General features: G+C 49.4%; 1 protein-coding gene across 1 annotated transcript; it reads right to left on the reverse strand.

Annotated features, from left to right (window-relative positions):
• Positions 1-594: 594 nt before the first annotated feature.
• Positions 595-8841, reverse strand: STAR (steroidogenic acute regulatory protein). The gene is made up of 7 exons (XM_054498599.2): positions 8552-8841; positions 6389-6502; positions 5948-6075; positions 3863-4021; positions 3537-3721; positions 2804-2897; positions 595-1983 (listed from the first exon to the last, which is right to left on the reverse strand). Exons 1-7 carry the CDS (start codon positions 8613-8615, stop codon positions 1870-1872), a joined length of 858 nt encoding a protein of 285 aa, XP_054354574.2. The 5' UTR covers positions 8616-8841; the 3' UTR covers positions 595-1869.
• Positions 8842-9210: the final 369 nt, after the last annotated feature.

A 9210-nucleotide genomic window follows, 5' to 3' on the forward strand; every position in this document is an offset into this window, starting at 1 on the left:
TATCTCCAAATGGTGCAAATCATCAATGCTATTAAAACAAGAATGAAAAAGCTTCAGGTGGTAATGGTGATTTTTTCATCCTCCCTACCCCCCTCCCATCCCAATGTGTGTGTGTGTGTGTGTGTGTAATTTTTTATTTATTTATTTTTTAAGACAGCCTCGCTCTGTCACCCAGGCTGGAGTACAGTGGCTCGATCTTGGCTCACTGCAACCTCTGCCTCCTGGGTTCAGGCGATTCTCCTGCCTCAGCCTCCCAAGTAGCTGGGATTACAGGCATACACCACCACGCCCAGCTCATTTTGTATTTTTAGTAGAGACAGGGTTTCTCCATGTCAGGCTGGTCTTCCGCCCTCAGGTGATCGCCTGCCTTGGCCTCCCAAAGTGCTGAGATTAACAGGCAAGAGCCACCTCGCATAAATTCTCTTGACTCCTGGGAAAGGGAATTTGCTTTCACCATATTACCCCTTCTTCCAGCCACTTCTCCCAGAATACTAAACTTTTAGCCTGTTTAAGCAGAGAAGTTGCCAGCCCCAAACAAAGTTGACAGCTGTGGAATTATCTTACTACTAATTGGCATCATAAAAAACAGAAATGTTAACTAATATTGTTTATTGTCTCATATTTGGCACTGCCTTTCCTTTTAATTAGGTAAATAAACAGTTATAATCTTCATCTTCCAGGGCCCATTAATCAGCTATTGCGTATAGAATTCTTTAAGAACTCATTTAGGTTATGCTTATGGAAATTAAATTTTTATGAAAGATCCTGGTAACAGAGTCTAAATTATTGAATTGCATAATTTCCCAGTAGTTCCTTTCCTTTTAATGAGCCTTAATTTAGTTTGACTAATTAAAAGCTTTGTCCAGAACTCCTCTAGTGTGAAGTTGTAATCTACTAGCATAGATTTTTTTTTTTTTTTTTGAGACAGTCTCACTCTGTCGCCCACGCTGGAGCGCAGTGGCACAATCTCGGCGCACTACAACCTGTGCCTCCCGGGTTCAAGTGATTCCCCTGCCTCAGCCTCCCAAGTAGCTACGACTACAGGTGTGCGTCACCACACCCAGCTAATTGTTTGTATTTTAGTAGAGACGGGGTTTCACCATGTTGGCCAGGATGGTCTCGATCTCCTGACCTTGTGATCCGCCCACCTCAGCCTCCCAAAATGCTGGGATTACAGGCGTGAGCCACCGCGCCCAGCTGCATAGATTTTTTTTAACAGTACAATATTAAAACACAGACTGATGTTTTGTGTGAATTATGATTCTTTATTCTGACTGGTGCCTATGAAAGCAATAGGGAAACCTGTCTACTAATGAGTTTTGTCTTTTTCCACAGAGAAAGCTTGGACTATATTTCTGGAAGGCACCCACTGTGCGGCGCTGCTTGTTCTGTGGTGTTGCTGTGCAGCGGCCGGGAGGAGCGGAGGGCTGCAGGAGACCCTCTGAGATTCTGCTTTGTGCACATGTACTGCCAGCGCATGGCATTCTTGAGCCCATAAAGCAAGATTTCTCAGGCCCTGTGGTTAGCATCCCCCACACCCATATCAGCCACTAGCATTTTAAAGATGGTTTTAGGTGGGTATGTAAGGGCCCAGAAAAAAAGTTTTACAATTATTTTAGGGGCCTTAACCTTCATGTCATAGCTAATCAGTGAATGAAGTTACCTTTTAATCCAAGAGCCTCATCCCTGTTTTCTTGGTACTAAAAACTTTCACCAATCTGAATCCTAGTGTCATACTCTAAACACGAACCCCACCCATCCCACTGTCGCCAGATGGAGATCTTAGACTTGCAGGCTTCCAGTAGGGATTCTCCTGATGAGTGTGCGTACCAGTGCAGCTGGGCACAGTTGGGAACAGCAGGCTGGTCTTCAACACCTGGCTTCACAGACAGGGCGGGACTCCAGGCGCTTGCGCAGGTGGTTGGCAAAATCCACCTGGGTCTGGGACAGGACCTGGTTGATGATGCTCTTGGGCAGCCACCCCTGCAGTAGGAGGTAGGAGAATTTGGCCATCTTGTGCGTTTTGGCCCACTCTTGACATTCTGCACCCTATCACAAACAGGCTGCCGGGGGCTTGGTCTTCGAGCTCTGTTAATAGGTGCAGCCTTGGAGTTGCCCGGTCAAGGGCGGGAGGACTGCATTGCTGCTCTGCTGTCATGACTTTTAGAAGCACAAGACTGGCCAACAAGATGTTTCAGCCTGGTGTTCCCAGCTGTGTGACCCTGAACAAGTGATGTTGCCTTTTTCACCCTTCAGATCTCTGGACCTAAGTTTCCTTCTTTCTAAAAACTACATATAAGAGTTGAACTTTGCTATGAGACAGAAGAGGGCCAGGCGCAGTGGCTCACGCCTGTAATCCCAGCACTGGGAGGCAGGCAGATCACGAAGTCAGGAGTTTGAGACCAGTCTGGCCAACATAGTGAAACCCCGTCTCTACTAAAAATACAAAAATTAGCCAGATGTGGTGGCACACGCCTGTAGTTCCAGCTACTCGGGAGGCTGAGGCGGAAGAATCGCTTGAATCCGGGAGGCGGAGGTTGCAGTGAGCTGAGACCATGTCATTGCACTCCAGCCTGAGTGACAGAATGAGACTCAGTCTCAAAAAAAAAAAGAAGAGGGAGCCATCACAGGCTTTGGAGATGGTAGAGTAGCAATTAGGCCATCACCCCAGGCCCTACCATGTCTTACAGCCTGTGATTCTATCAGAAGAGAAGAGGATTCTTTCTGCAGCATGAGGGGAATGGGAAGAGCCTGTTTTTCTCACTACCACCTGCCCCCCGGGTCCCCCTCCCATGCCCTTCACCTTGAGGTCGATGCTGAGTAGCCACGTAAGTTTGGTCTTAGAGGGACTTCCAGCCAACGGGTGAAGCACCATGCAAGTGGGACCGTGCTCCGCCCTGGCAAATGGAGAAGTCAAGTCAGGAGGACAGTTGCGAGTTCTCTCTTGCACTGGCTGCTTACACCAGTACTGTAGATACACGTTTCTACGGTACCTTGTCTTTTCTAAGTCTCATCAGGGAAGTGCCCTTTGCAAAGGGTAATTATCTGGCAGTTGGCACAGTTACCAGCTCATCAGAATAAAGGCTGCTTGTAGCTGGAGCAGCCCCTGAGGCCTCTTGTGCCCTTTAGTTGCTGGATTACTGGAATGTCAGGGAAAGGATTCAGGCTGGTGGCTAGGCTGGGGCCTTGGGAAATTCAGGAGGCTGTGGTGTACTAAGTGGTATGGATTATTTCAATATTTTAGTCTACATTACAGCTGTGCCTGAGCGTACCAGCTGAACCTCAGCCCTGCCCCATGCTTCAGAAAATTATTAAGGTTCTTAAACTTTCTGGGAGGGTCATGACAAGCTGTCTGGCTGTCCAAGTAGGGCCTATCTTGTCTTTGTCCTTCCTTTGGTAAATATCTTTTGTAGAAGGAAGCCATGGGTGCACCAAGAGTTGGTTTCTTGGAGCTGGGGATGCAGTCCACATGCTTGGGTGCACACCTGCAGGCCTGTGTTAGAAGAGGGGGGTTTGGAGCCTGCTGCCCGTATTACCTGATGACACCCTTCTGCTCAGGCATGTTCCCGAAGTCTGTGGCCATGCCAGCCAGCACACAGGTGGAGCCTCGGCGCTTGGCACAGCGCACGCTCACAAAGTCACGGGGCCCCACCAGGTTTCCTGCTGCCTCTGCAGCCAGCTCGTGAGTAATGAATGTGTCTTTTCCGATCTTCTGCAGGACCTACCAGGCCATGGGGAACCAGAATCATGACTCAGCCTGTGTTGGGCTAAGCACCTCCCACAGCTAGGGATCCTCTCTTTGATACAGCATTCACACTGGGCTCTCCTGGGCCCCTGCCACCCGCACCTGGACTTTGCTCACCTTGATCTCCTTGACACTGGGGTTCCACTCCCCCATTGCTTCCATGCGCTCCACGAGCTCTTCGTAGAGCCTTTCCATGGGCTGGTCCACCACAACCTCCAGCCGAAACACCTTGCCCACATCTGGGACCACTTTACTCATCACTTTGTCCCCATTGTCCTGTCAGAGAAAGGAACCCCAGAAGGTGGTTAGACAAAAATATTCTTGGCCGGGTACGGTGGTTCACGCCTATAATCCCAGCACTTTGGGAGGCCAAGGTGGGTGGATCACGAGGTCAGGAGTTCGAGACCAGCCTGGCCAAGATGATGAAACCCTGTCTCTACTAAAACTACAAAATTAGCCAGGCGTGATGGCAGGCGCCTGTAATCCCAGCTACTTGGGAAGCTGAGGCAGGAGAATCGCTTGAACCTGCACAGCAGAGGTTGCAGTGAGTGGAGATTGCGCCACTGCACTCCAGCCCGGGCAACAGAGTGAGACTCTGTCTCAAAAAAATATATAAATATATATATATATATATATAAAAATATATATATATAATATATATAAATATATATATAAATATATATATAATATATATATAAATATATATAATATATATAAATATACATAAAAATATATATAAATATATATAAATGTATATAAAATATATATAAATATATATATAAATATATATATATATTTTTTTCTTAGCCTAGGTCTCATAGGCAATACAAGGCAAGGTGGGGAGGGGAACAGCAAAGGAACTCCAAGCTGAGCATGAGGAAGCCTGGTACTGTCCTAAGATAGAGTCGGTAATCATTGTTGCCATGGCCTTGTGCATCTGCTGACAACTGGAGGAAGTTACCTGCTGCCACTGGACCCTTTTTAAGATTTTTTTCTTGTTTTTTTTTTGAGTCAGAGTCTCACTCTGTTGTCCAGGCTGGAGTGCAGTGGCACAATCACGGGTCATCACAGCCTCAACCTCCTAGGCTCAAGAAATCCTCCTGCCTCAGCCTCCCAAGTAGCTGAGACTACAGGCATGCACCATTACACCTAGCTAATTTTTAAATTTTTTGTAGAGATGTGATCTCCCTGTGTTGCCCAGGCTGGTCTCAAACTCCTAGGCTCAAGCAATTCTCCAGTCTCAGCCTCCAGGCATGAGCCACTGCACCCAGCCCCACTGGACCCTTTGTCTTGGTGGCGAATGATGGTGGTATGGGTAGGTCCAACTGAAAAGACTCGTACATGACTTCAGAAGCTCAGATCCCAAGAGAGAAACCTGGGAGTGGGAAAAGTGGTTTACACCAGCTTAATTAGATACATAGAATGTTGAATGGGATCTTCAAGATTTGTTTTAGTTCAATACCTGATTCCACACCAGAAGAATGTGGGGCCAGAGAAAGTCAGTGATTGGCCCAGGGACCCTTAACTAAGAGCAGTGCCGACCTAAGTCCCAGTTGGCTCCCAAACCAGTAGTCTGTTAACTCCATTACTCTTGAGAACTTAGGGAAGGAGGGGTTCTACCTGAACTTTGTGTAGTGGGCAGCATGTCAGCTTTTGCTGAAGGTAAAGCCACCAAAATCTCCATAACAGAGCCACCAGCCTTTACCGTGAACCTGGTTACTGTCCCCAGTGATGGGTCAGTGCTCAAGCGCAGAGAACCCCAGAAGGCCGTGGGCCACTCTGTGTTCTAGTCCAGGCCTGTTGTAGGGTGAGCCCACATCACCCCTGTAAGCCCAGCCACAGGTGGGCTGACAGCACAGACAGTGCACTTTGGCGTCATTGGGATATCTGACCCAGGGCGATGAGGCACTTTGAGTCCCCCCTTGCATGGTGTCTGCCAAGGGGGCGCACAATGCAATCCTATTCTGTAGCTAAGGACACAGGAATAGTGTTTCTCAAACAGGACTCTCCAGGGTATCTTTTATGGGGGAAGAGCATTATCTGAGGATATATTCTCAAGAAAGGAGAGTTCTCAAGATAAAACCACTTGCTACCCAGTGACTGCTGCATGAGACAGGAATTCTGGGAAAAATAGTAACCCCAGCTGGCCTTGAGGATGGTAGTGGAGCATGGAGGAACCACAGGCTTCTCCCCCACACTTACCTGTTGACTCTCCTTCTTCCAGCCCTCCTGGTTGCTAAGGATGCCCAGGGCCTTCTGCATGGCCTCCTCCCCCTGCTGGAGATAGGCCAGCTCCTGGTCACTGTAGAGAGTCTCTTCCAGCCGAGAACCTGGATACACAGCCGAGGAGAGACAGAGCTTCCTTCATCTCCCAGCCTCCACCAGCTCTCATCCCTGGAGCTCTGGGTCTGTTCATTGCTCTGAAGAGCCCGGACTAAAGCCATAGGGGCCAGCCTGCTGGTCGAGTTAGACACAGCCGCCACAGGTGACTGGAGAGGGATCTGGCCTTGAGGAACTCTAGGCTGGGAACGTCCTCTCAAAATGAAGGAATGGCAGGAGGGGAGCCAAAGCCACATGCACCACATCACCCTCCAGGGAACCTCCTGCCAGCAGCACCAGGAGCCCAGAAGCCTTAGCACTTACCGAGCAGAGAGCTCCGCCGCCGAACCTGGTTAATCCACGTGCTAGGGGTGGGGCCCCCCAGGGCCCTCCGGTTCAGCTCCTGGCCGATGGCCATCACAGCCTGTTGCCTCAGCCCTGCAGAAGGGAATAACCCTTGTTTAGGAGCTGGAAAGCCCCTTAGAGATGGACCATTCCACCCCCTCATCTTGTCTCAAATGAGTAAGTTGGCTTGGAGAGGGAAGTGACTTGCTCAGGAGCACACAGGATTCTAGCAGGGACCTGAACTAGAGCCAGGCCCTCAACTCCCACCGCAGTGCTCCAGGGTCCAGAAATCTGCCTTCCATCTGGGGTGGTCAGGCCTGGCCCTGCCTGGAGACGGGCTATACCAGAGCCTGCTGGAGTTTCTGTCCCTAAAAGGGGAAAAAGCTGTGTTCAAGCAACCAGAAAAATCCTACTTCATAAGGAGAATACAACTCCTGAGGCCTGTGTGCTTGCATGAGTCTGTGTGTCTGCACGAGTCTGTGCTTGCATGAGGTCTGTGTGCTTGCATGAATCCGAGTGCTTGCATGAGGTCTGTGTGCTTGCCAGAATCTGATTGCATGAATCTGTGCTTCCATGAGTCTGTGTGCTTGCATGCATAAGCTACTCTGTGTGCCCCTGGATTCTGGGCCAGGGAAGTCCTGTCCATCTAGTGAGGACAACACCACCACTGCCAGCTGCAGATCTAAGCATGGCTTCTCGCTCTAAAGGTAGCTAATTCAACCCAGTGTAATTGGAAAGATCGTGTCTAGATTGACTTGTGTACCCTTCAGTGGTAGCAGGGGATTGATTCAAATGACCTTGGATGCTAATCAGCTCTACAAAAGTGGCCTCTTGTAGCTGGTTTCTGCCCCTTCCTGGCTATTCAATGATAACCAGTCTTCCCAGCCCCACTGTCTTCTCTCTTTACCTTGCCCTCCTGTCTTACTCCCCTAACTCTCTTCTCCTCCAATTTTTTTTGCCTGTGGGAGTCAAGTCTAATATTTACTCTGCTACTGTGGGCAAGACTTTCCTGTGTACCCCTGCTACAAGCCTTGTCCAGCTCTGAAGGAAGGCAAAGTCAGGAATAGTTCAAGAAAGATGGCCAGGCATGGTGGTGCACGCCTGTGGTCCCAGACACTCAGGAGGCTGAGGCAGGAGAATTGCCTGGACCCGGGAGGTAGAGGCTGCAGTGAGCCAAGATAGTGCCACTGCACTCCAGCCTAGGCGACAGAGCAAGACTGCCTCAAAAATAAAATAGGCCGAGCACCATGGCTCATGCCTATAATCCCAGCAGTTTGGGAGGTGGATCACCTGAGGTCAGGAGTTCAAGACCAGCCTAGTCAATGTGGCGAAACCCTGTCTCTACTAAAAATACAAAACCTAGCCAGGCGTGGTGGCATGCACCTGTAATCCCAGCTACCCAGGAGGCGGAGGTTGCAGTGAGCCGAGATCGTGCCACTGTGCTCCAAGCTGGGCAACAGAGTGAGACTCCATCTCAAAATAAATAAAGTAAGCCAGGTGTGGCGGCTCACACCTGTAATCCCAGCACTTTGGGAGGCCAAGGTGGGAGAATCCCTTGAGCCCAGGAGATCAAGACCAGCGTGACCAATATAGCAAGACTTTATCTCTAAAAAAAATAAAAATAAAAATAAATAAATAAAACTGGCTGGTTGTGGTACACGCCTGTAGTCCCAGCTACTCAAGAGGCTGAGGTGGGAGGATGGCTTGAGCCCATGAGTTTGAGGCTGCAGTGAGCTATGATTGTTCTACTGTACTCCAGCCTCTGTGACAGAGACCTTTATTCAAACAAAAAAAAGAAAAGAAAAGACGGAAGAAAAAAAGAACGAATGAAGGAAAAGGGGAAGGAAGAAAGGAAGAAAGGAAAGGAAGGAGGGAAGGAAGAAAGAAAAAAAATAAAAATGAAAGAAAAGGAGAAAAAAAGATTGGAGTCCTAGAGGGGAGACCAGAAATTATAGAATCTGGAAGGGATATATCTTGGTAACCAGCCCACTTCTTCCGAGGGGAAAACTGAGATTCAAGAAGGGAAGGAACTTTCCCAGGTTCACTCAGTAAGAGGCACAACTAGGATCAGAATTGGGTGGCCTGAGCCTCATCCGCTGAGAGCTGGCCAACCCCTCATCGCCTCCTTCCCGCAGCGCTCACCCTTCATGTTGCGCATGTGTCTGTAGGAGCTCCCGGCGCACAGCTTGAATGTCGCTAGCAGCATTGTTTCCTGGCAAATGTGGCAGTGGTGGGGTCGCTGCCGCCGCTGCTGCCGCCGCTGCTGCTGCCTCTTCTCTCAACGGTGGTTATTCGTCCTTCCTGAGCCCCTCAAGCTTCGCCTCTGAGTCCCGCAGCTGCAGCCTGGACCCGGTGTTCTGCGTCTTAAATGCCCCCCGCTGAAGGCTGTGCATCATCATCAGGAGATAAAAACGCCATCACTCACTGTGCAAAGGAAGGGGTCAAGGATAGAGCGATTGCCTCACACTGCTGCTTTGGCCGTTTGTGGGGAGCGTGGGGCGGGAGAGGGTGCAGGGGAGAGTAGGGAGGACAGGGCCAGGCGAGGGATGGAGGGGAAGAAGCAGGGGCAGCTTAGATGAAGGCACACAGTGGTTTTCAAGAGTTTAAAGTGCAGATTTCTAGCCCTTGTCTTCAGAAACTCCAGGCTCAGCTGATCTGGAATTGAGGCTCAGAAACCTGTGTTTAAAAAAAAAAAAAAAAAAAGAAGGAAAAGAAAAGAAAAAAGAAAAAGAAAAGAAAAAAACTTCCCTTGGCCAGGCACGGTGGCTTACGCCTGTAACCCCAGCACTTTGGGAGGCCAA

Source organism: Pongo pygmaeus, chromosome 7, assembly GCF_028885625.2.
Source record: "Pongo pygmaeus isolate AG05252 chromosome 7, NHGRI_mPonPyg2-v2.0_pri, whole genome shotgun sequence".
Taxonomy (NCBI): domain Eukaryota; kingdom Metazoa; phylum Chordata; class Mammalia; order Primates; family Hominidae; genus Pongo; species Pongo pygmaeus.